The following is a 23,854-nucleotide window of genomic DNA, read 5'->3' on the forward strand; positions in this document are numbered from 1 at the left end:
GAGAGGAGCCAGCGGGCCAGAGGCTTGTATGGGATTCAGAACTTCCTTGTTTTGGCTTCAGGTCCTACTTTTCAAAGAGATGAACATCTAATACCCATCATTCTTCTCCCACTGTGTAAAAATTGTCCTCATTACATGTGGTGGTGGAAGAGTTAAGAGTTAATTCTGTGTATTTTTTGTTTTGTTTTATTTAAATTCAATTAATTAACAGGTAACGTATCATTGGTTTCAGAGGTAGAGGTCAGTGGTTCATCAGTCTTACATAATACCCAGTGCTCATTACATAATTCTGTGTATTTCCGACAGACTTTTCTCAGCCATCACGAGACACCTGTCAGGGGCACCTGGGTGGCTCAGTTGGTTGAGTGTCCGACTCTTGGTTTCTGCTCAGGCCAACATCTCGGGGTTCTGGGATCAAGCCCCATATGTTGGGCTCTGCGCTCAGTGGGTCATCTGCTTGTCCCTCTCCCTCTGCCCCTCCCCTCACTTGTGCTCTCGCTCTCAAATAAATAAAATCTTAAAAAAAAAAAAAAAAGACACCTGTCAGGTCCATCTCCTTGAGATGCTTTGATATATGGATGTGATGAGGTGCCCCTCAGACTCCAAGACCTGACAGAAAAGTTCTCCTCTGCGAGTTCAGTTAGTGAGATCCATCCTGATTACACTTGTTACCTGAAGAAATAATGCAAGAGGTAATCAAAACACGTGAATAAAGAGTTAGAGAGTCTTCTAGCCGTTGGCAAGGTTATATGGGTCTACTCCCAGAGACCGGCACCATGACGTCCATCCATTCCCAGTCGCTGTGGGGCTGCTTCCCTGAAGCACCAAGTCAGGAAGAGCAACGAAAGGGGAAGTCGAAAGAAAGATTCGGTCTCCCCCACGGTCCCCAGGACAGATGGGCTGAGCTGGACAGAGCCCCGGTCCTGAGACACGAGGGGAGAAGCTGGATGGAGCATCAGAGTAGGCAGCCTCTGCCATCTCCCAGCTGGCCTTTGGGCTTCACCAGGGAGGGGACCTAAGACTCACCCGGTCCCTGGAAAAGAGCACGCACACACACACATTATCAGCATGGCAGGCTGCACACTGGACTTTAGTGAGTTTGTTTCGTGTGAGTCAGGATCCACGTGGGATGGTCTGTAAACACACATTTTCTAGAAGCAGCCCTTCTCCAAGCCCACGGCTGTCATGGGAGTTGTCATGTTCATATGATGTGATCGACCTTTGGCCACGGTTTATTGTTAAGAGCCAGACTCCGCATCCAAATGGAGTGAATGTGCACCTTTCCTCAGAACTTTGGATGTGAACCTGACGGAAGGAACGCTGGCTTTCTGCGCCGGGGTCGGGTTACACTTGTATACACAGTGGCTGGGACCTGGTCAGAGAGAGAGCTGCGGGTTCACAGGGACAGGTAGGGGTACAAGAAGGAAGGGATGCTCGGTCCTGGGCCCTAGAGCCCTGGGGCCCCAAGCTCCAGCGCACCCTACCCTTGGAGCCAGTGAGAGAGCCCAGCAGCATTCTTACACACTCCATCTCTTTGGATCTGAACAGTCAGAGTAGAGTTCTGCCGCATGCATCCACACACACCCTGAGGGGCCCCATAACCCCACCTGGGAAAGCCTGACCCCAGAGAGCCCATCTGCTCAAAAGGACACCACCGCTGAGCTGCAGCGTGACTGGGTCTCTGTGCAGAGCCAGGAATGAGCAAGACCCTCATGGGGACACGCAGCATCGGGTGGGGGCTTGGCCCATAAGATAAGGACAAAATGATGTGAAGGTCAGAGGAGAGAGGAACATCTGCTGAGCCTCAAAAAAAATTTTTTTTAAGAGTTTATGTATTTATTAGAGAGAGAGAGCGAGCACGCGCGTGAGCAGGGGCAGAGGGAGAAGCAGGCTCCCGCTGAGCAGGGGGCGCGATGCGGGGCTCGCTCCTGGGACCCTGCGGTCACGACCTGAGCCGAAGGCAGACGCGTCAGGGATGGAGCCACCCAGGCGCCCCTGCTGAGCCTCAGGTTGTGTGGACTCTCGGGGATTCATCCTCTCGCTCTTCCTGCTCACTCAGAGGGCCCCTTGTGCAGATGCCAAGGTGGAGAGAAGACTGGAAGTTAGAGTCAGTTGTGCTCACACCTCAGTCCTCAGCCGGGTGCTGGGCAAAAGCAGGTGCCCCGTGTGTACTTGTGGCTGGACAGCGTCTGAGCGAGGAGGTCTCCCTCTGCCTCCCAAATCTTTTACGCCCCACTGGGGTGGCCTAGCCCCTGCAGATGCCACGGTGCACGGGGCAGGAAAGAGAGGGGAGAGGAAGATGGGGGGAACAAGGTGAACGACCCAGAGCGACCAGAGACGGACATGGGGACAGCACGTGCACCACAAGTCCGGCATTCGGGAAACCAGTGTCGTGCTTGGGCCTGACCTCCGGGCCTTTCCAAGGTGACACAAAGGACAAAGCTAGCGCATGCAAGCCGCAGTCAAATTTTACCAAGTTACCATGGCAACAGGAGGAGTAAGCCGAGAGAAACTCCCCCAAATCAGCACTCCTTATTTCAGGCAATTTGAAGGTTTCCTTTGCTCTCCGTTGACACAAAGGCAGACACGCCCCGCTGTCCACTGCGTCACACCGACGTCCCGGGAATCGCCGTGTGGCTCGGGATGCCCGAGGGTGAAGCGCGGAGATCTGCTCCTTCGTTCATTCAGCAGGCGAGGCCTGCAGTGCTTTCCACGCCGTGTTCCGCTCCCTGAGACCCGGGCGAAGATGCCGGAGGGGCGCGCGGCAGGCTCTTCGTGGTCGACAGCCCTCCGCTTCGGCAGACGCTGCCCCGTGGCCGAGGGACGAGAGTCGAGCACCGCCGCCCGTTCAAGGGGAGCCCGAGTTGGCGGGCCTGTCGACGGGCTTCCGCAGCGAAGGTTTCGGAGCACTCTGACTGGGGTTCACGGAAGCAATCACCCCTCCTTTCCCAGAACCTGACATTCCCTCGGGGATGCAGAGACGGCCTGTGCGAAACGGGAGAAGCTAGTTCTCTGCCCATCGCCACGGAGCCAGAGCGCCGCTGCAGGGGCTGTCTGCCCACACCCCCGCCGGTCTGTACCTGACGCCCACCAGCGTCCCCACCAGGCAGGGGGTGCCACCGCTTGTGCCTGAGACCGAGGGGCCCCCGGCAGCCGCCCTGGTGCAGGAAGCCAAGCGGACAGGACCTATCTCACAGCCAACCACCCATCACGCACAAGCCATAGTTTCTGGGTATTTTTGGAAGAGACCGGCATGGTTTAGTGGACAGAGTGAGGATGGTCTGCCATCAGCAATGTGGGCAGCACCACCAGTGCAATCCGCCCATGGCCCCAGGAGAATGGAAAGGCACAGGAAGGACGACTCCTCCTCTCTCTGCTTGAGCTGGAATGTCCATTCTTCTTGCCAGAGCCCCTGTTTCTCAGACCATCGTCCTTGAACTAAAATCACACCACTCGCTTTCCCGTCTCCAGCTTGCAGATGGAGACGGTGGGACTTCTTGGACTCCACGGTCACGTGAGCCAATCCCTAAAACAAACCTCCTTGTATCTATCTACACCCTATTGGTTCTGTTTCTCTGGAGAACCTGACTGAGGCAGTAATCAAAGGCCTGCTCTTGCAACCTGCTTTCCAGACTCGGCCCTTCCTGGAACCAAGGCGCTGTGGAGACCCAGCAGGTGGCCTTTCTTAACCACACCCCCGTGAGACAATGCTTTTACCTCAACTGTGCGACCCAAGCTTCAAAGGCAGCAGAGCGTGGCCATGACCCTACCTCTGGCCACCCCCAGGGCCTCCTTCAGGAAAAGGCCCAACCTGGTGGGGGGAGGCGGGGGCTCTGATGACAGCCTCTGTCTCTCACTGGCCAACCTCCCCAGTAACTAGTCTCACCGCCTTCTTTTTCCACCCAGAAGCGTGAGAAGGACCCATCGGCCTGCCTCGCTGCTGGACTCGATGCCACCACATTCTGGTCTCCGTGACAAGAAGCACCTTTATTTTATTTTTTTATTATTATTATTTTTAATGGGCTCCACGCCCAGCACGGAGCCCCCTGTGGGACTTGAACTCATGACCCTGAAATCAAGACCTGAGCTGAGATCAAGAGTCAGACGCTCAACTCACTGAGCCCCCCAGGCGCCCCATGAAGCACCTTAAATAGCACATGCAGGGACCCCCTCTGCCAGGTGGGCTCTTGGCTGCCGTGGTTCCCCCTGCACTCTCGAAGGCAGGGAGGGTCTCTTTTCACAGAAGGAAAGGACTGGACAAGGGACATGTGAGTGTGGCATCTGGGGCAGAGGGCTCAAGCTCCATCCTCCAACGGTGAGCAGAACTGCCCAGGAGCAGACCAGGACCTTGCAGGGAACGTGGTCACCTTGGGGACCTGGCTGGTCTGAGCACACCCCCACCCACCAGGGAAGCAGAAAGCCTCCCCTTGCCTCAGGATGGGCTCACCTGCCCAAGGATGGGGGCTTCAAGAACTAGGTGGGAAGAGGTTTCCAAACTCCTCACAGAAAAAAGACAGGAAGGAAACACCCCCATCTCGAGCTGGTGATTCTTTTCTAGTGTCTTCCTTTTCCTTCTACAAACTTTTGCAAAGTCCAGTGAATTGTCTCATAGTAATAAGAGTTTTTTTTTAGGGAAATGCATTTATTGGCAAAACGCTAGGACCTCCGCTTACGTAAACGGTGGTACAGACAGGGAGGAGGGGGCTGTGTGCCCAGCCAGACAACAGCTCTGAGCACCTCCCGTACAAGGCCATCTCGGAGTTTCTAACGAACAGCACAGAAAACAAATCCTAGGGTCCAAGTGGCTTCCTTAGGTCCTGGCATGAATGTCAAAGAGTGATCATCGAAGGAACAAATGAGACGCCAGAATTTCCTGACCCCTCTGGGCCTATGAGAGGGTGCTGGTGACGACAATGGCCCACTGGAGGGCCTAGAAAGTCAGGCCCTGAATGGCACAGGACGAAGTCCACTGGGATGTACCCGCAAAGGACAGACTCCAGGGGAGGTGGGGGACAACCCAGTGCATGTTGCCAACGGCTGAGAGGGATGGGTGTGCCCCAACCAGGGGGTCCCATCTGCAGCCCAATACCCAGGCCTGGGGTGGGAGGGATCAAACATGTTTTTCTATCCTCCCTGGTCTGGCTTCCCCCTGTGGAGTAAGATCCCCAAGCAGAGGAACAAGGAAGGGAAGACGGGAGCCTGAAATGCCCTGCTTTCTACAGCCAGGCAGTGCAGCCACCTCAGCATGCAGGGGACACAGGCCAAAGACCACAAAGACCCCCCCAGGCTGGGATGAGGCAGGGCAGACGGGGGGGACAGCCGCAGACCCCAGATCGGATCCCAGGTCCACTCCCAAGGGAGCTCCAGAATGTCAGAGTCCCCCTGGCAGACATCCATGGGGTGTAGGCAGGTGAGCAGGTGGCCTCACTGCCTGGTCACTCCCACCTGAGCACGGGAGGTGGGGCCACGGGGAGGGATGTAGACACAGCACAGTTCCTGGAGGAGGGGCCAGTCTCTGGTTCGGATCCTGCTGAGATTGTCCAGTTTGGTGGTGGGAGGCAGTCCTGGGAGGAGCGCCGCAGGAAGCATCCCAGAAGTCCCAGAGGGACTGTGGACCAGCGTCCCTTCAGAACAGCTCCTTGACTTCAGCCATCCAGTGCTTGTCAGAACTCCAGCAGATGCCAAGGTCACAGGGGAAAGCCGAGGGGCACCAGCTTCTGCCTCCTGCACACGCCCTGGGCAGCAGCCCTGAGTGGCCAGACTCGGGTAGGAGGAATGCTGCAGGTCCACATCAGCGCCCATAGAGGGCAACAGGCAGCCAGGCCCAGTGCATGGGGGGGGGGATACCATGAGCCCCTTCTGCAACCTCCCAGAGCCCCCCAAGATGAACGTTCCTCATCCTAGTGACTGGGGGGGGCTGGCCTGGGGCCCACACCCTCCTGCTGCCTGGCCGCCCACATGCCATGGGCCCTGAGAACGTGTCTGCCTGCAACCAAACCACAGAGGCCTTCAGAAGAGGCGCTTCTCAGCATCGCTTGTGTCCACCAACAAACCCACCTCCAGGCAGGATGGCGGTCACCGTGGAAACCGGCTCCCACCACGGCTTCATGGTGTGACCACAGGTTGTGAGCTCCTGGAATGTCCCTCCACCACACCCACCCCTCAGAGGCAGGATGGGAGCCAGCCACGGCCCTAGAGCGTTTCTGCCACCAGCCCGCAATGGGGACCCAAGAGGCTTGGGGCACAGAGGAGCTCAGAGCCCCAGGCACCTCCTCAGCCTTCTTCGGAGGAATCTGGTGCTCAGAGAAGCAGGTGCGCAGGCCTCGCAGGCCCACCCGGCACCAGGACTAGAGGGAGAAAAGCGGCAGGCGGAGAGCAATGGCATCCTCCCTCTACCCCCATGGGCCCAGCAGGCCCTCAGGCCTCCAGAGACGGTCACCCAGTAGAGCTCCCAAAGAGAGGGGTTCCCACCCGCTGCAGGCAAGCCATGCCTGTCCTGATTTGCAGGAGGCCCTGAGGTCTGGGGTGCAGCTACATTGGGCTGGGCCCCCTCCCAGCACGACCCATCTGTTCAAGACCCCTCCTGAGCCTTGCCTTACTATGGTTTGATCTGCTGGGGTAGTCAAAACCCAAAAGTGCCCAAAACATGTCTAAAAATACACCCAAGGGATTCAGGGGAGACACATCGGGGCCCAAAACAGTGAACACCGGCCCACTGGATGGGGGTTTCAGGAAGGGGCCCAAGGACAGAGGGGACCCCCAGAAGGCGAGAGCAGCACATCACCTAGAGCTTAGCAGACGCGAAATCTGCCAGCAACTTGATGTCATTGGGGAATGTCAGCCATGCCCCGCCGTCAACCACCAGCACGGCGCCCGTCACGTAGGACGCCAAAGGGCTGGCCAGGTACAGTGCACTGTGGGCGACCTCTGTCTTGTTGCCCAGCCTCTGCAGGGGGATGGCCAGAGTCTTTGCGCTGACACTGGTCTGGGGGCCACCTAGAAGGGCAGAAGGAGGCTCAACCCTGTGAGCCCTAGGACCCAGGACCCTCCACTCTCCTCTGCCCAGCTCTCCCCAAACCACGTCCAGGAACACTGGGGGCATTGTCAGCACCACCCCAGCAGAGCAGGAACAGGCAAGGTATGGACGCGGCCATAGAACCAGCACAGGGCTCTGACATGCACCCTGTCCAGGTTCTGGAAGCTCTAATGGGTGGCCCCCTTTGTGTCTGGCTCACATATCAAGGCCAGCAGCTCTGCGGCCTCTACTTCCAAGAAGCAGCTGCCCACGTCTGGCCAACCCTTAGTCTATCACAGGTGTGCTCACTGAGAATGGCCAAGACTTGGCTTTAGACAGCCTCTCTGCAGCCCTGTGAGCCGTGAGGAAGCAGTCCTTATCCTGGGCCTATCCCAGCCAGGTGGCAGAGATCCCACGGGAGCACTGTGGGGCGCGGGGCTTCCCAAGATGCTTACCCAGCCGCCGGAACCCCTCTGTCCCACTGATGGGGCCAGGGGCGAGGCTGTTGACACGGATGTTCTGGGGACCCCACTCCACAGCCAAGTGCCTTGTCATTGCATCTGGAGAGAAGACAGGCAGGCATGAGGGGGGATGCAGGGCTACTCTGCTCTCTGGGGTGGCTCGGGTGTGAGTCAGGGCTCAGGGCCAGGCCTCTCCACTGCCCACCACTGGGCTTAGCTTCACTGGGACACTGGTGGCTTCCAGGGACAGGCAGGAGAGGGACCCAAAGGGAGCCCAGGCATGCAGACCAGAGGGGGAGCCGTACCCACAGCTGCCTTGGCAGAGCCTGCATGCACTTGAAGCACCTGCCCCCGGGTACCCAGGGTCGCAGTGATGTTTACGATCACGCCTCCATGGTCCTGGAACACATGGGGGAGCGCAGTGAGTGGGGGGCCAGAGGAGACGTCACCCAGGTAGAGGCAACACTCACCCTGAAGAACTTCTCATAAAGTACACGAGATGTGTTGAAGGTGCCCAAGGTGTCGATGTCCATCACGGTCTTAAAAGCATTGAAGGACAACGCACTGGCAGGGCACAGGAAGTTTCCAGCTGCACCTGCAGGGTGCAAGAAGACAGCGGCTGGTGCTGGAGCCCCAGGCAATAGGACACAAGGGCCCTCAGCACGGTCCAGGCTGGACAGGGAAGGGGCCCAAGCCCTTGGGTAAATTCTTAAATGACAGGGCAGGATGGACATCATGGGTTGAATTATGTCCCTCAAAAACATACACTGACGGGGCACCTGGGGGGCTCAGTAAGTTAAGCATTTGACTCTTGATTTCAGCTCAGGTCATGCTCTCAGGGTTGTGAGACCGAGCCCCGGGTCCGACTCTGCACTCAGCATGGAGCCTGCCTAAGACTGTCTCTCCTCAGGGCGCCTGGGTGGCTCAGTCGTTAAGCGTCTGCCTTCGGCTCTGGTCATGATCCCAGCATTCTGGGATCGAGCCCTGCATCCGGCTCCCTGCTCAGCGGGAAGCCTGCTTCTCCTTCTCCCATTCCCCCTGCTTGTGTTCCCTCTCTCGCTGTATCTGTCTCTGTCAAACAAATAAAATCTTAAAAAAAAAAAAAAGACTCTCTCTCCTCCCCACATCTACAAAATAAAAATTATAATAATAGGGATTAATAATAGGGATGGAGAGTCTGCTTCCCTCTCCCCCTCAGCTCCCCCCCAAATAAATAAAATCTTTAATAAATTATTATTATAATTTAAAAAGACATGCTGAAATCCTAATCGCTGGTACCTGTGAATGTGATTTTATTTGGAAATATGATCTTTGCAGATGCAATCAAATTAAGATGATATCACCTGGGATGAGGGGGCCTAAATCCAAGACAGGTGTCCTCCTAAGAGAAGGGGAAAAGACAGAGACACATGGGGGAGCCCATGCAGAGAAGCCCCAAGCCAAGGAGCACCGAGGATTGCCAGCAACACCAGAAGCTGAGAGAAAGGCCCGGAACAGACCCTCCCCTGGACCCTTGGGAGGGGCCTCTGCCGACACCTTGGTTTTGGATTTGGGACCTCCACAAGTGTAGGAGAATGTATTTCTATTGTTGTAAGCTACTCAGCTCATGGTACCTTGTTAGCTGCAGAAAATCAATACACCGTATGTTTTTAAAGGGAATTTCAGCAAAGAGCGAACCCTGACATCAACTGCAGACTACGGCTAAGAGCATGGACCGTACTGGTTCATCGACTCTGACAAATGCAAGCTGCTCACACCAGGGGGCACTGTGTGTGGGGGTGCACGGAATTCTAGGTACTAGCTGCTCGATTGCTCAGTAAATCTAAAACTCTACTAAAATAACTAAGTCTATCTCTTTTTAAAAAAAGTTTTTTTTAAGAACTTATTTATTTATCAGAGAGAGAGAAAGAGTGTGTGCACAAGTAAGCAGAGAGGCAGGCGGAGGGGAGGGAGAAGCAGGCTCCTCGCTGAGCAGGGAGGCCCACGGGGGCCCTACCCCAGCACCCTGGGATCATGACCACAGAGGAAGGCAGACGCTCAACTGAGTGAGCCACCCAGGCGCGCCTCTTTCTTTTTTTTTTTTTTTTTGGAAGGGAGAATTTTGGGACATGAGAATGCCCTGACTCCGTGAGTAGGCAGAGTTCCCAGGATGTCCACCTGGGCCATGACTGTACTGACCCAGAAGGAGCCTGGGGCCCGGGACAGGAGTTCTGAAGCCACTGAACAGGGAGGTCCGGTACTGCCGACCCATTAGAAGCCCCCGGGCCTCCCCCGTCAGCCACTCACAGTTAACGAGAATGTCGATTTTCCCAAACTCCTTCAGTGCCTGGTCCACGGCGGCTGTGATGGCTGGGATGGCTCGAACGTCCAGAGATAGAGGGAGGCACCGCTGGCCAGTGGCAGCAGCCAGCTTTGTGGCAGACTGGAAGCCAGACAGAAAGAGAGGTGGGCAGCAGCCCAGTGGCTTCTGAATCTGACAAGGGTGATGTGTCCAGGTGATGCTGGACAGCCAGGGTTTGTTGCTGGACCCCACTCTGGGAAGGCACAGCTGGCAACTGGCCACTCTACGGGGCCACAGCCCCTAGTGGACACTTCTAAGATACCCCAGTCTCTCCCCCTCGCCCCGGGCTCCTCCTTCCACGTTACCCTCCAGGCCACTGGTCCCGGGTCAGGGGTGGACGGCAGCTCTAGCTGACTTCCAGTCCCTGCCCAGAGACCAGTTGTGGCAGTGCTGAGAGTCTCCTCCCAGGTGGACGAGACATGAGAACCGCCCTCAAAGTCCTTATGAGCTGAGATCTCTCTTGGGGCCACAGTACCACCCAACTCTCCTCACAATAATGAGATGTTGTAAGAAGCCTGGGGGTACCTCTGGGAGGCCACTCGCACTGAAGCTCCATATGTGGGAGGAGCAGGTTTTGGTGAGCCTCAGGACTCTCCAGGCACAGGCTCTGGGCCCCCAGAGCCACCCAGGGATGGGGTGGACACAGGAGAGACCCCTCACCTTTGACACTCTTGGAAGGCTTCTGCTGGCAATGATTGTGTGGCAGCCATGCCTGCAAAGCCAGAGGGCAGGTGTGAGGGTGGCAAGGTGCAAGGGACACACCCAGGTGGCCTCCTACCTGGCATTCTCAGCAGAGCTCCTTTCCCCCAAGGATCTCTTAGGCTGAAGCACCAGCCCGGGGCCAAAGGTACAGCTTGCAGAGAACACAGGTGCCTGAGCAAAGCTGAGTGGCACTGTAGATGCCCAGCCTGGGGTCTCTTGTCTGGGTCTCCCTGGCATGGGATATCCCAGCCACGAAGAGCTGTGGGTCCTGCCCCAAACACCACGTGCACTGCACTGAAGCAGCTGTGAGCCTCAGATCTGCATGGGGCCTGCTGGGTCCCCCCAGCCTCTCCCTATGAGGCTGGAGTGAAGGACAAGGAGGGCCCATTCTGAGGCCAGGGTGCCTGCCCTGCCTCACCTCCTGACAAACTCAGCCTCACAGCAACCACAGTAGCTACCACCTGCTAAGCAGGTCCCACCTAGTCCTCAAAATGACCCTCAGCACAGAGGGCCACGTTCTACTCATAGAAGCAACATGTACAAAGCCACCAGCTTGAGAAATGAATTCACCAGGAATGGATGAATCCCCAAATCTCATCTAGGGAGACCTACCTCTCTGGTATGAAAACAGGGGGCCTGGAAAAAACTGGGAAGGGGTCCCTAGGATATCAACAGGCTTCCTCTTTCCCCCAACACCAGTCCAACTCTGGCCCTTTCCTGTGTGGGGGTCACACGCAGTTGACCTGGACATAAGGTCACAGAGCTCATGTCCCAAGAGACACTGTGCTCTGCACACTGCTGGGGTCAATGTGGCTCACCCTGACCCTGGCTTGGCAAGACCCCAGGGAGCTTGGCAGTAGTTACCTCAACCTGGTTGAACCCTTCCTCTTTGTACAAATGGGGGTCCTGAGGCCAGAGCCACAGTCTCAGCTCACCTCTAGGAGGAGACCCTAGAGTACTGCCTCCCCCAGGAAAGCATATGACCCCTTTCAGAGGCTCTCCAATGGCCTGCTGCCTAGAGGAGTTCCTACCACCCACCAGCATCTTGCCCAGGGATCCAGCAGGGTCCATGCAAGGTACAGTGAGTTTCGGGGGGGGGGGGGCGCACAGAGTACACAGAGCAGTGCTCACCGCATAAAAATCTCAGCAATCCGGAACCCGATCCCAGAGCCACCACCTGTGATGAAGGCCACTTTGTCCCTAAGGAAAAAGGAAGCACTTTAAAGAGATAGCTCCCTAGCTTTCTAACAAACAGGCCAAAATATACACAGGGTCCAGTGTATTGCTCTGTTCTGTTCACCTGTCTGATTTTATTCCCTCTCTCTCTCTCTCTTTTTTTCAGTTTCGGGTCTCTTCTGATTTCTTTAGTGTATATTTCTCTGGGGTCGTTGTTGTCATTTTAGTATTTTGTTCTCTCGTTCATCTATTCTTCTCTGGACAGAAAGACAAGATGGAAAAACTCAGCTCAAAAAAAGAGAAGAAGGGGCGGTACTGACTACAGGGACCTAATGAGTATGGAATAAGCAAGATGTCAGGACTAGAGTTCAGAATAACGATTATAAAGACACTAGCTGGGCTTGAAAAAAGCATAGCAGACACTAGAGAATCCCTTTCTGGAGAAATAAAAGAACTAAAATACAAACAAGCCGAAATAAAAAAGGCTATCAGTGAGATGCAATAAAAAATAGAGGCTTTAGGGGCGCCTGGGTGGCACAGCGGTTGAGCGTCTGCCTTCGGTTCAGGGCGTGGTCCCGGCGTTATGGGATCGAGCCCCACATCAGGCTCCTCCGCTGGGAGCCTGCTTCTTCCTCTCCCACTCCCCCTGCTTGTGTTCCCTCTCTCGCTGGCTGTCTCTCTCTGTCAAATAAATAAATAAAATCTTTAAAAAAAAAAAATAGAGGCTTTAACTGCTAGGATAAATGAAGCGGAAGACAGAATTAGTGATCTAGAAGACAAAATGATGGAGAATAAAGAAACTGAGAAAACGAGATAAATGGTTACTGGATCACAAGGGAAGAATGTGAGAGATAAGTGATACCACAAAGCGAAACAATATTAGAATAATTGGGGTCCCAGAAGAAGAAGAAGGGGGGGCAGAAGGTATATTGGAGCAAATTATAGCTGAGAACTTCCCTAATCTTGGGAAAGAAACAGGCATTCAAGTCCAGGAGGCACAGAGAACCCCCCCTCAAAATCAATAAATATAGGTCAGCACCTCGATATATAATAGTAAAGCTTGCAAAGTTCAGAGACAAAGAAAAAATTCCGAAAGCAGCTCGGGACAAGAGGTCCATAACCTACAAGGATAGAAACATCAGACTGGCAGCAGACCCATCCGTAGAGACCTGGCAGCCCAGAAAGGACTGGCATGATATATTCAGGGTGCTAAATGAGAAAAATATGCAGCCAAGAATATTTGATTCAGCTAGGATGTCATTCAAAATAGAAGGACAAACAGAACCTAAAATAATTTGTGATCACTAAACCAGCCCTTCAAGAAATAAAAAGGGGGGGGGGGCGCCTGGGTGGCACAGTCGTTAAGCGTCTGCCTTCAGCTCAGAGCGTGATCCCAGCGTTAAGCATCTGCCTTCAGCTCAGGTCATGATCCCAGGGTCCTGGGCTCAAGCCCTGCATTGGGCTCCTTGCTCAGTGGGGAGCCTGCTTCTCCCTCTCCCTCTGCCTGCCGCTCCCCCTGCTTATGCTCACTCTCTCTGTGTCAAATAAATAAATAAATAAATAAAATCTTCAAAAAAGCAAAAACAAGCCTTTCTTGAGGAACAAGAAAGGTCTCAAACACACAACCTAACCCTACCCCTAAAGGAGCTGGAGAAAGAACAGAAATAAAGCCCAAATCCAGCAGAAGAAGAGAAATAATAAAGATCAGAGCAGAAACCCATGAAACAGAAACCAAAAGAACAGTAGAACAGATCAACGAAACTAGGAGCTGGTTCTTTGAAAGAATTAACAAGATTGATAAACCCCTGGCCAGACTTATCAAACAAAAAAGAGAAAGGAGCCAAATAAATAAAATCATGAATGAAAGAGGAAAGACCACAACTGACACCAAAGAAATACAACAATTATGGGGCGCCTGGGTGGCTCAGTCATTAAGCGTCTGCCTTCGGCTCAGGGCGTGATCCCAGAGTCCTGGGATCGAGCCCCGCATCAGGCTCCTCTGCTATGAGCCTGCTTCTTCCTCTCCCACTCCCGCTGCTTGTGGTCCCTCTCTCGCTGGCTGTCTCTCTCTCTCTGTCAAATAAATAAATAAAATCTTAAAAAAAAAAAAAAAAGAAATACAACAATTATAAGAATATATTATGAGCAACTATATGCCAACAAATGAGAAATGGATGCATTCCTAGAGCCATATAAACTACCAAAACTGAAATGGGAAGATATAGAAAATGTGAACAGACCCATAACCAGCAAGGAAGTTGAAGCAGTAATCAAAAATCTCCCAACAAACAAGAGTGCCCAGGGCCAGATGGCTTCCCTGGGGAATTCTATCAAACATTTAAAGAAGAATTAATACCTATTTTTCTGAAGCTGTTTCCAAAAATAGAAATGGAAGGAAAACTTCCAAACTCATTCTATGAGGCCAGCATTACCTTGATCGCAAAACCAGACAAAGACCCCCACCAAAAAGGAGAATTACAGACCAATATCCCTGATGAACATGGATGCAAAAATTCTCACCAAAATACAGTACATTAAAAGGATTATTCACCCTGACAAAGTGGAATTTATTCCCGGGCTGCAAGGCTGGCTCAACATTCGCAAATCAGTCAACATGATACACGACATTAATAAAAGAAAGGACAAGAAGCATATGATCCTCTCAACAGACGCAGAAAAAGCATTTGACAAAGTACAGCATCCTTTCTTGATTAAAACTCTTCAGTGTAAGGATAGAGGGAACATACCTCAATATCATAAAAGCCACCTATGAAAAACCCACAGCAAATATCATTCTCAATGGGGAAAAGCTGAGAGCTCTTCCCCTAAGGTCAGGAACACGGTAGGGATGTCCACTATCACCACTGCTGTTCAACACAGGACTAGAAGTCTTAGCCTCAGCAATCAGACAACAAAAAGAAATAAAAGGCATCCAAAACGGCAAAGAAGAAGTCAAACTCTTGCTGTTTGTAGGTGATATGATACTTTATGTGGAAAACCCACAAGACTCCACCTGAAACTGCTAGAACTCATACAGGAGTTCAGTAAGGTGGCGGGATACAAAACCAATGCACAGAAATCAGGGGCATTTCTATACACTAACAATGTGACTGAAGAAAGAGAAACTAAGGAGTCGATCCCATTTACAACTGCACCCAAAACCATAAGATACCTAGGAATAAACCTGACCAAAGAGGCAAAGGATCTGTACTCAGAAAACTATAGAGGGGCACCTGGGTGGCTCAGGCTGTTAAGCGTCTGCCTTCAACTCAGGTCATGATCTCAAGGTGCTGGGATCAAGCCCCACACTGGGCTCTCTGCTGGGTGGGGAGTCTGCTTCTCCTTCTCCCTTTCCCTCTCCGTCTGTGCTCTCTCCCATATAAATCAATAAAATCTTAAAAAATAACCACTAAGAACAATCATGAAAGAAATTGAGGAAGACACAAAGAAATGGAAAAACGTGGGCGCCTGGGTGGCTCAGTCGGTGAAGCCTGTCTTCTGCTCAGGTCATGATCCCAGGATCCTGGGATCGAGTCCTGTATCAATCGGGCTCCCTGCTCAGGGGGGACCCTGCTTCTCCCTTTGCCTGCCGCTCACCCTCTCTCTCTCTCTCTTTCACACACACACACACACACACACAAACTAGGGGCGCCCGAGTGGCTTGGTCAATACAGCCTGAGACTCTTGATCTCAGGGTCATGAGTTCAAGCCCCACGCTGGGCATGGAGCCTACCTAAAAATGATAATAAATTTATCAATCCAGTGAGAAATGTTTTCAAGACATACAAGCCTTCCTCCACCTGCCCCTCACTCCCACCCTCAAAGGACCACCACGGGGCACACCCACGACCACTGACCAGGACAAACAAAACCTGCACCCAACAGTGCAAAGGTTAAAATTCCAGAGCACTTGCGTGGCCAGGACCTCCCAGACATCCGGACTGTCCGGCCGCCAGGCACGGGGTCCCCACGCATCCCAGTAAAAGCGCAGTTCCCGACCACTTCTACAGAGGCTGCACCCCCCCCCCAGCCCCCAACTCGGCCCTCACCGGAGCAGGTCGGGGCAGAAGAGGTAGCGGTACTCAGGGAGACACTCGTCCTCACTGACGTCGGGCGGCGGCTGGGCCATGGCGCTCAGCGCGGGACCTGCCCGGATCCGGCAGCAGCGGGGCCTCCGAGACCCCCCGCGCTCCCTGGGCGTCAGCGCCCCGCAACTGGGAAGGACCGAGATCCAGCCCGCCTGCCCCGGGCGCCCGACCACCCCACTAGCCCCGCCCACAGCTGCCTACTCTTCCGCCTAGAACGCCCCGCCCACGGCGCCCAACGGCGCCCGGTAGCCCCGCCCACAGAGTTCTCCCGTTCCTCCCAGAAGCCCCGCCCACAGCTGCCCCCTGTTCCGCCCAGCACGCCCCGCCCACAGCCCCCTCCTGTTCCTCGTGACGCTCCTCCCACGGCGGCCGACCGCCTGCTAGCCCCGCCCACGGCGGCCGTAGCTCCTCCTAGGATTTTCTCGTCACCTCGGCCGCGCGGTCTGCTGGGACTGGAGGTCGGTCGCGGCGCGCGCAGGCGTAGTAAGGCGGGTGGGTCCCCAAGGCGGGGGCCGAGTGGGCGTCCGACCCCTGTAGGTCGGAATCTTTTTGGTAAGATCGGACATCAGTGCTGTAGCCGGAGCCAGCGGTTCACAGCAGATACTAGGTTCTCGGGTTAAGGTGGCGCTCGCGGGCGCCCCGCTCTGCCTTTAAAACACCTGGTGGGGGGGGCACTTAGCGTTTAAACGCCCCCGCCTCCCGGGCACCTCCCTTCATTGTTGCGTAAATATGACAAAGGCAAAGAGAGGAGACTAGAGCCCAGGAAAGCCTTCCCCTCGGGTGGCCAACCCCAGCGCCAGTTCCCAAAATGACCAGTTTCATGACCCATTAAGAAGGTCAGGGCACTTCACCCGTGCCGCAACTGGTGCTGTGAATCCAGGATCAGGGCACCCTTTATATAGACGGCAAGAAGCGGTGAGGACCAAGGCGGCCTCAGCAGGTGTAATGATATGCAATGTCCAGTACCTGTGACAAGGGACCAGGGACACATCTGAGGACCGAGGTGAGGTGTGATGTGTGTAGTGCCGACGTGAATACAAGTAGACACAGGCAGGTCCAGTCAGTCTCCACCGTATGAGGCCATGAAAGGCCTTCTGCCCTGGGGGTGGTTTTAGTGGGCCCCCTACTCACCCCTTTTTGCCACCGTCCAGCCCTGCCCAAGGCAGGCAGCTCCTCATTCAGCATGATCAGATGAATGGGGGCTGAAGCAGCACCAGCTCCAGGACTCAGCTTGGATTCCCCCACATTTCAGGCTGTAGGTCTTTGGACCTCTGCCTGTTGATACATTCAACAACGTTATCGATGCCCCACTGGTGTGTGAGAGTAAGCTTGATTTCCACTCTCAAATTCTTACAACGCTGCATCAAGCACTCATCCCTACCTCAGAGGTGGCAGAAACTGTAATAAACGATCCACCCCCCTACACAACACAGTGAATTTTAATGTCCCACTGCCCTTTGGGGGAAGAGAGGTTACACTACACACTTTAGGAGATGCCCCAAAGGTTGTCTGGCACTTTGGTACAGAAAGGATTTGGTCCAATTTCTTACTGGCTTAGGATACTAAAAGGCACATAGAGCTGGTTGCTCAAGCCCTCTGGGCTGGGGTGGGGCAGAAGGCAGACTGGGAGGTGGTCTGGGACAGCAGGGCCGACCACGGGTGTGGGCTCCAGTTCCGGACGACAGAGGTAGTTGATCCTGGGTGGCTGCTGGGGTGGCTGAGGGCAGCCTGAGCGCTCAGGGTGGGTAGACGCTGCTCTGGTGGCCTTCGTCTGCCCAGTCCACCAGCTCGCTGCTTTGAAACCAGAGCTGGATCTCCCTCTGGGCCCCCTCCACGGAGTCGCTGGCATGGATGATATTCCTGTGCCAAATGATAGGCAGCAAAGGTAAGGCACAGACTTCAGTGTGCACCTTGGGGGTCCTGGGAACTATCTGCTAATCCCCTACTGTCAAGAAGAGGAAGCCCGGCATTCTGCAGAGGGGAAAGCAAGAACAGGACTGGAAGACTGGTTCCCGCCTGACCTTGGCCTCTTACCCACAACCTCATGGCCAGCCCAGACAGTTTCTGGGAGCCTCATGTTTCCACCAGTTGTCCCGTGCCAACCCCTCAGGGTGTTTGGCAAGACACAACCCATAGAGAATGCTTTATCATGTCCTGTGTGCAAACAGCTTTGAAAAAACTGTTCTAGCAAACATCAGGTGTGTGTAGCATCCCAGCATCGAAAATCTCTTGTGGCTTTACTGTGGCCCAGAAAGATCCCCAGGTCCCGTGGATCTGCCTTAGGAGCAGACTACCACCCCACACTCAGGCCCTCCTCAACCCTAATGAGCTGGCCCACCAGCTCCAGTGGCTTGAGTGGGTCAGGGCCCCCAGACCTGCTGATGTGGATGCTGAAGTCCCCCCTGATGGTGCCGGGGGCAGCCTCAGCTGAGTCGGTGTGTCCTATCATAGCCCTTGAGGAGCAGACCACGTTGGGGCCTTCCCAGACCTGCAGCACAAAGATAAAGGAGATTGGGAGAGGTGGGTATCGCCAAGGACTCAGCAGCTCTGGGCTCAGCCCAGGGCCCTCCACCCTTTCCACCGCCCCTGCCTGCCGTACCATGGCCACCACGGGGCCAGAGGTCATGTAGCTGATGAGGGCTGGGTAGAAGGGCTTCCTCTGCAGGTCATGGTAGTGCTCAGCAAGGACTCTCTCTGGTGCCTGGGTGGCATTGGGGCAAAAGGTGAGAGAAGCCCCTGGAGCCGCTGGGCACTGGGGCAGTGACCATGGTGTCCTGACCTCAGGGCACTTTGCAAATAATACCTACATGGGCTGGCACATCGGCAGATACCTCCCCACCCCTTGCCTTCTACTGCCAACACCAGGATACTCCTCCTGATACAGGGCTGAGATATGAAGGGCTGAAGTCCATGAGAAGCCCCCCACCCCCGATCCCCTCAAGGACACCCATGGGTCTAGAGCCCCGGTACCTGCAACATCTTCATCCCCACCAGCTTGAAGCCCCTCCTCTCAAAGCGCTGGATCACATCCCCAACAAGCCGCCGCTGCACCCCATCTGGCTTCACTGCAACCAGGGTCCGCTCCCGGGTCCAGGAGGACCCTCCTTTGGAAAAGGGGGAATCAGGTGCCTCCCCTTTCACATCTCCCTGAACCTGGATTCCCTGGCCACAGCCCAGGTGTCACGTGGGCTTGAGTGCCGCTACCAGAGCAGCTCTGGATGGGAGAAGTGCAGGGTCCCCAGCCAACAAATGCCTAGCATGACTCTGCCTTTCAGGGACCAACAGGGCAGTGGGTCCCCAGGTGCTTCCAGCCTGTCGGGAGCGGCCGTGGCTCCTCCCGCGCAGTGGCAGGAGCACCCATGATGGACCCAGTGTCCCTGAGAAGGCATCTTCAAGAGCTGCGGAGGCACAGCTCGGCTCAGAGGCCACACCGGAAGGAAAGCATGCTGTTGGCCTTGCTTTTGACTCCTGTCCTTCCGAGGGATGGCACAGACACTGTCTGAACTCCCAGCCACACGAGGAAGGACCCAAAGCTCATCCTGTGGGTCTGAGGTGAAGGAATGGCAGGGAAACCAGGGAGTAGTGATGTGCACTCTGCCCACACTACAGGACAAAAGGGAGCTAGGGACTGAGAAGCAAGGGCGAGGGCTTCCTGTCTGCAGGTGGGGAGACTCTAGAGGGCTCCTCCACTTACAACCTCTTCGGCCAGAACTCTGTGCTGCTGGAGGGTTTCAAGGCAGGCGGCTTCCAGGCCCAAGCACAGGACTGAGCCCTGGCCCAGTCCTTCTGTTTTCTAGGTGACACTGCCAGGGAGACGGGAGGCATCATCACCCCTTACAGCCCCTACACTAACCCTCAGCCCTGGGTCTAGGGTCGAATGTGCTTTTCAGGGGAGCCTACACCCTGGACGTCCCAAAGTCCTGCTGAGGGGGAGAGCAGAACTGGAAGACAAATGCAGAGTCGGGGCAGGCCAGTGTCCCTGGGGGTGCCTGCAGCTGCCCCTTCCCACCCCATAACGTGTGCTGGGCCTGGACGGCAGGCAGTGGGCGCCCACCACTTCCAGACTGAAGGAAGTGCAGCGCAGGAAGCCCCCCGGGGGGCTGGTTTGTACCCCTAAAGCACAGCGCCTCGGGGCTCTCTGTGTAGCCTGGCCTGCTACCAGCTGGCCTGTCCCTTGCAAGACGGCAGTTCACTCACTCCGGCATTTGGAACACCAAGACGTCTGGCTCTCAGGGAGCACCCTGCGGGCCGCAGTGAGGGGGAGAACCGGCCACAGATACTGGCCCTAGGACCCAGGCGGGGATGGGCCAGACGGAGTTAGGGCCTGGCGAAAAGGCCCCCAGGGCAGCGGCTCCGTGGGGAGCGTTGCTCTGCTCAAAATGTCCCCCTCAGCAGCCCCAGCCCGCGGGGACCCTCATCACTGCCTCCTGTGGCCACCAGGCCTCCTGCTCTGGAGCCGCTCCCCGCCCCCAACCAACCTGGGGCGGTGGGCGGGTGGTGAGAGCTGGGGAAAGACGTGCAGGGCGCCCCCGGCGCGCCCGGCGAGAACCCGAGCCCATCTACAAAGTCCGGCAGACGCCCGGCCAACAAAGACCGGGCTACGCCCCCCGCCCGCCTCCTCCCTCCGCGGGTCGCAGGCCACTCACCCGAGCTGGGGCGCGCGAGCAGGCTGGGGGCCGGGACCCGCGGGCCGCTCAGCAGCGCCGGCAGCGCGGCGCGCCCCAAGAGGCCGCCCATGACCCTCGGCCCGCGGGCCGCTGGCTGAGCGCAGAAAGAGCGCGGGCGACTGAGCCCCGACAGAGAAAGGGCGGAGCGGAGGGCGAGGGAGGGGCGAGAGAAGGGGAGGGCGGGGCGGAGCGGAGGGCGGGGGAGGGGCGAGAGAAGGGGAGGGCGGGGCGGAGTAACGGAGGCGGGAGGGCGGGAGGGGCGAGAGAAGGGGGCGGAGTGGAGGGCGGGGGAGGGGCGAGAGAAGGGGAGGGCGGGGCGGAGGGGGGAGGAGCGAGAGAAGGGGGCGGGGCGGGGGAAGGGGCGGGGCGGAGGGAGGGGGGAGGGAGGAAGAGGGAGGGGGAGGGAAAGGGTGGGCGGGGCGGGGGGAGAGAGGGGCGGGGTTCAGAAACAGGTGTTTTCTTCCAACACGGTTGGTTGGGGTAGTAATGGTGACCAGCTACTGTTCTAAATCTAAATCTAATCTACTAGATGTTAGGTAATGAGTTTTTGAAAAATCATAGATGCTTTTTTTTATTTAAGATTTTATTTATTTATGTGTTTGACAGAGAGTGAGACAGCGAGAGAGGGAACACAAGCAGGGGGAGTGGGAGAGGGAGAAGCAGGAGCCCTGCAGGGAGCCTGAGGTGTGGCTCGATCCCAGACTCGGATCGACCTGAGAGGAAGGAAGTGCTTAACGACTGGGCCACCCAGGCGCCCCTCCTATATGCTTTTTGATGTTGCTGTGAATGGGATTGTTTGCTTAATTTCATGTTTGATTGTTCATTGAAAGTATATAAAAATACAATTGATTTTTGTGTGTTAATCTCGTATCCTGCAACTTTGCTGAACTCATTTATTAGTTCCAGTAGTTTTTTAGTGGATTCCTTACGATTTACTATGCACGAAATTATGTCATATGGGCATAGAGATAGTTATTTCTTCCTTCCCAATCTGGATGCCTTTTATTTCATTTTCTTAATTAATTGTTCTGGCTAGAATCTCCAGTAAAATATTGACTACAAGTAGCCTTCTTTTTCCACTAGCTTAACATGGGGTGTTAGGTTACTGCTTTGAGATTGCTAACCTTAAAAATAGTCCTGGGGCACCTGGGTGGCTCTGTAAGTTAAGCATCTGATTCTTGGTTTTGGCTCAGGTTATGATCTCAGGGTCAGGAGATCCAGCCCCACGCACTCAGTGCAGAGTCAGCTAACGCTTCTCTCTTTCCCTCTGCCCCTCTCACTGCATGCTCACGTGTGTCCTCTCTCTCACTTTCTAAAATAAATAAATAAATATTTTTAAAAATGGAATAGTCCATGATTTTATTAGCAAAAATGGGTTTATTCGAGAATAACAGAGAATTGGGACATCTGGCTGGCTCAATCCATGGAGCATATGACTCTTGATCTCAAGTCATGAGTTCGAGCCCCACATTGGGTGTAGAGATTACCAGAAAAATAAATCAAAACTTTAAAAAGAAAAGAATAACAGAGAATTGGAATTTGAGGTATGCAAGCTAAAGCAAAACTTCAGGCAAGTCCAACAAACCGTGGAGACGAACTCTATTTTATGGAGACGGAGGAGGAAGTTAGGAGGTATTGTTTTGAACACAAAGTCCATTGGAGAGAAACAAGAGCACAGGGTGATGAGGGTCTCTTTTTGACTGAGTTGCAGGGGTGATTGATTTCTTATAGGAGATCCCATGTACATCTTTCCCTGTTGGGGCTTGTAATTCATGATTCTTTCTTGTTGATGATTCTTTTGTTGAGGTCCATAAATGACATTTCTGTTGGAGTCTGTAACTGAAAATTCCTCCTGTAACTGATGGTGAGTGATGGGCTCCCCCTGTCTAACCTCCTGACCCCCCTTTAGTGAGATTTCCCTTTATTTATTTGAGAGACGGAGAGCAGCACGAGTGGGGGTGGGGGAGGGTCAGAAGGAGAGAGAGAATGAGAGAAACAGATTCCCTGCTGAGTACCCCCCCCAGCCCAATGTGGGTCCTCAGATTGTGACTGAGCTGAAACCAAGAGTCAGACTCTTAACAGACTGAGCCACCCAGGTCCCCCCATTTATTAATTTTTATAAGACTTTTTTCATTCTTAGTATAGACATTTACAGTTATAAATGTCCCCATAAACACTGCTTTCACTGTATTTTGTAAGTTTTTATATGCCTGTCTCATTTGCATTCATCTCAAAGTATTTTCTGATTTCTCTTTTGATTTCTTATACTCTGAAAATTACAAATCCTTATTGAGAAGATTTGGGGTGTTTGAGTGGCTCAGTCAGTTAAGTGTCCACTTGGTTTCAGCTCAGGTCATGAGCTCAGGGTGAAGTTGGCTTGAGATTCTCTCACCCTTTGCCCCTCCCTCAGCTCATGCACATGAGTGCTCTCTCTCTCTAAAATAAAATGAATTAAAAAAATCTTGAAAGAAAAAAAGAAAGAAAGAGAAAAGTTTCAAGCAGATGAAAGACTGAAATACGAAAGGCAAATCTATAAAGCTTTTAGAAGATGGGAAAATACATTCACAGCTCTCTGTGGGGAAGACTTTCTTTAGGCACAATAAGCACTAATTATAAAGGAAAGTATTGACAAAGTCAACTCTATTAAAATTAAGAACATAAAAAAACACCATGAAGGTATCAGACGAGCCAAAATTCAAAAACAGACAGCACCAAACGCTAACCAGTATGGGGAGCAACGGGAACTCTCACTCACTACAGGTGAGAATGCAAAATGGTGCAGCCGCCCCGGAAGACAGTTTGGCCGTGTCTTAGAAAACAAAACGTGTGATCCAGCAATCATGCTCCTCGGTGTTTATTCAAATGTGTTGAAAATGTATGTACATGGGGCGCCTGGGTAGCTCAGTCATTAAGCGTCTGCCTTCAGCTCAGGGCGTGATCCCAGAGTCCTGGGATCGAGCCCCACATCAGGTTCCTCTGCTGGGAGCCTGCTTCTTCCTCTCCCACTCCCCCTGCTTGTGTTACCTCTCTCGCTGGCTGTCTCTCTCTCTGTCAAATAAATAAGTAAATAAATCTTTAAAAAGAAAAAAAGAAGAAAATAAAATGTATGTACACAAAAATCTGCACATACATATTTATAGCAGCTTTATTCACGATTGCCAGACTTGGAAGCAACCAAGATGTCCTTCAGCAGGTGCATGGATAAGCAGTCTCCGGTGCAACCCTACAATGCGGTATTATTCAGTAATTACAGATATGAACTATCAAGCCACAAGAAAGTCATGGAGGAAAATCAAATGCATATTCCTAAATGAAAGAAGCTATCTGAAAAGTCTACATGACCCTCTGGAAAAGACAAAGCTATGGGGACAGTAAAAAAAAAAAAAAAAAAAAAAAAAAAAAGG

General features: G+C 54.0%; 2 protein-coding genes across 8 annotated transcripts; both read right to left on the reverse strand.

The window, feature by feature from the left end:
• Positions 1-61: 61 nt before the first annotated feature.
• DECR2 (2,4-dienoyl-CoA reductase 2) lies at positions 62-15,984 on the reverse strand. Of its 5 annotated transcripts, none has more exons than XM_040635635.1 (9): positions 15,745-15,984; positions 11,651-11,719; positions 10,478-10,529; positions 9,763-9,898; positions 7,947-8,071; positions 7,782-7,875; positions 7,471-7,575; positions 6,785-6,996; positions 62-672 (listed from the first exon to the last, which is right to left on the reverse strand). In XM_040635635.1, the coding sequence occupies exons 1-8, from the start codon at positions 15,822-15,824 to the stop codon at positions 6,785-6,787; spliced, it is 873 nt and encodes a 290-aa protein (XP_040491569.1). In that variant the 5' UTR covers positions 15,825-15,984; the 3' UTR covers positions 62-672. The 5 variants fall into 5 exon arrangements, with proteins under 5 accessions (XP_040491569.1, XP_040491570.1, XP_040491568.1 ...); XM_040635634.1 differs by lacking the exon at positions 62-672 and adding an exon at positions 2,848-2,985; XM_040635633.1 differs by lacking the exon at positions 62-672 and adding an exon at positions 4,622-5,778.
• Positions 15,985-17,204: 1,220 nt separating this feature from the next.
• NME4 (NME/NM23 nucleoside diphosphate kinase 4) lies at positions 17,205-20,591 on the reverse strand. Of its 3 annotated transcripts, none has more exons than XM_040635637.1 (5): positions 20,430-20,590; positions 18,754-18,887; positions 18,383-18,484; positions 18,159-18,271; positions 17,205-17,643 (listed from the first exon to the last, which is right to left on the reverse strand). In XM_040635637.1, the coding sequence occupies exons 1-5, from the start codon at positions 20,518-20,520 to the stop codon at positions 17,520-17,522; spliced, it is 564 nt and encodes a 187-aa protein (XP_040491571.1). In that variant the 5' UTR covers positions 20,521-20,590; the 3' UTR covers positions 17,205-17,519. The 3 variants fall into 3 exon arrangements, with proteins under 3 accessions (XP_040491571.1, XP_040491573.1, XP_040491572.1); XM_040635639.1 differs by lacking the exon at positions 20,430-20,590 and adding an exon at positions 19,478-19,586; XM_040635638.1 differs by lacking the exon at positions 18,383-18,484 and having other exon boundaries at positions 20,430-20,591.
• Positions 20,592-23,854: the final 3,263 nt, after the last annotated feature.

The sequence above is a fragment of the Ursus maritimus genome, unplaced genomic scaffold (genome assembly GCF_017311325.1).
Source record: "Ursus maritimus isolate PB19 unplaced genomic scaffold, ASM1731132v1 scaffold_2, whole genome shotgun sequence".
NCBI classification, from domain to species: domain Eukaryota; kingdom Metazoa; phylum Chordata; class Mammalia; order Carnivora; family Ursidae; genus Ursus; species Ursus maritimus.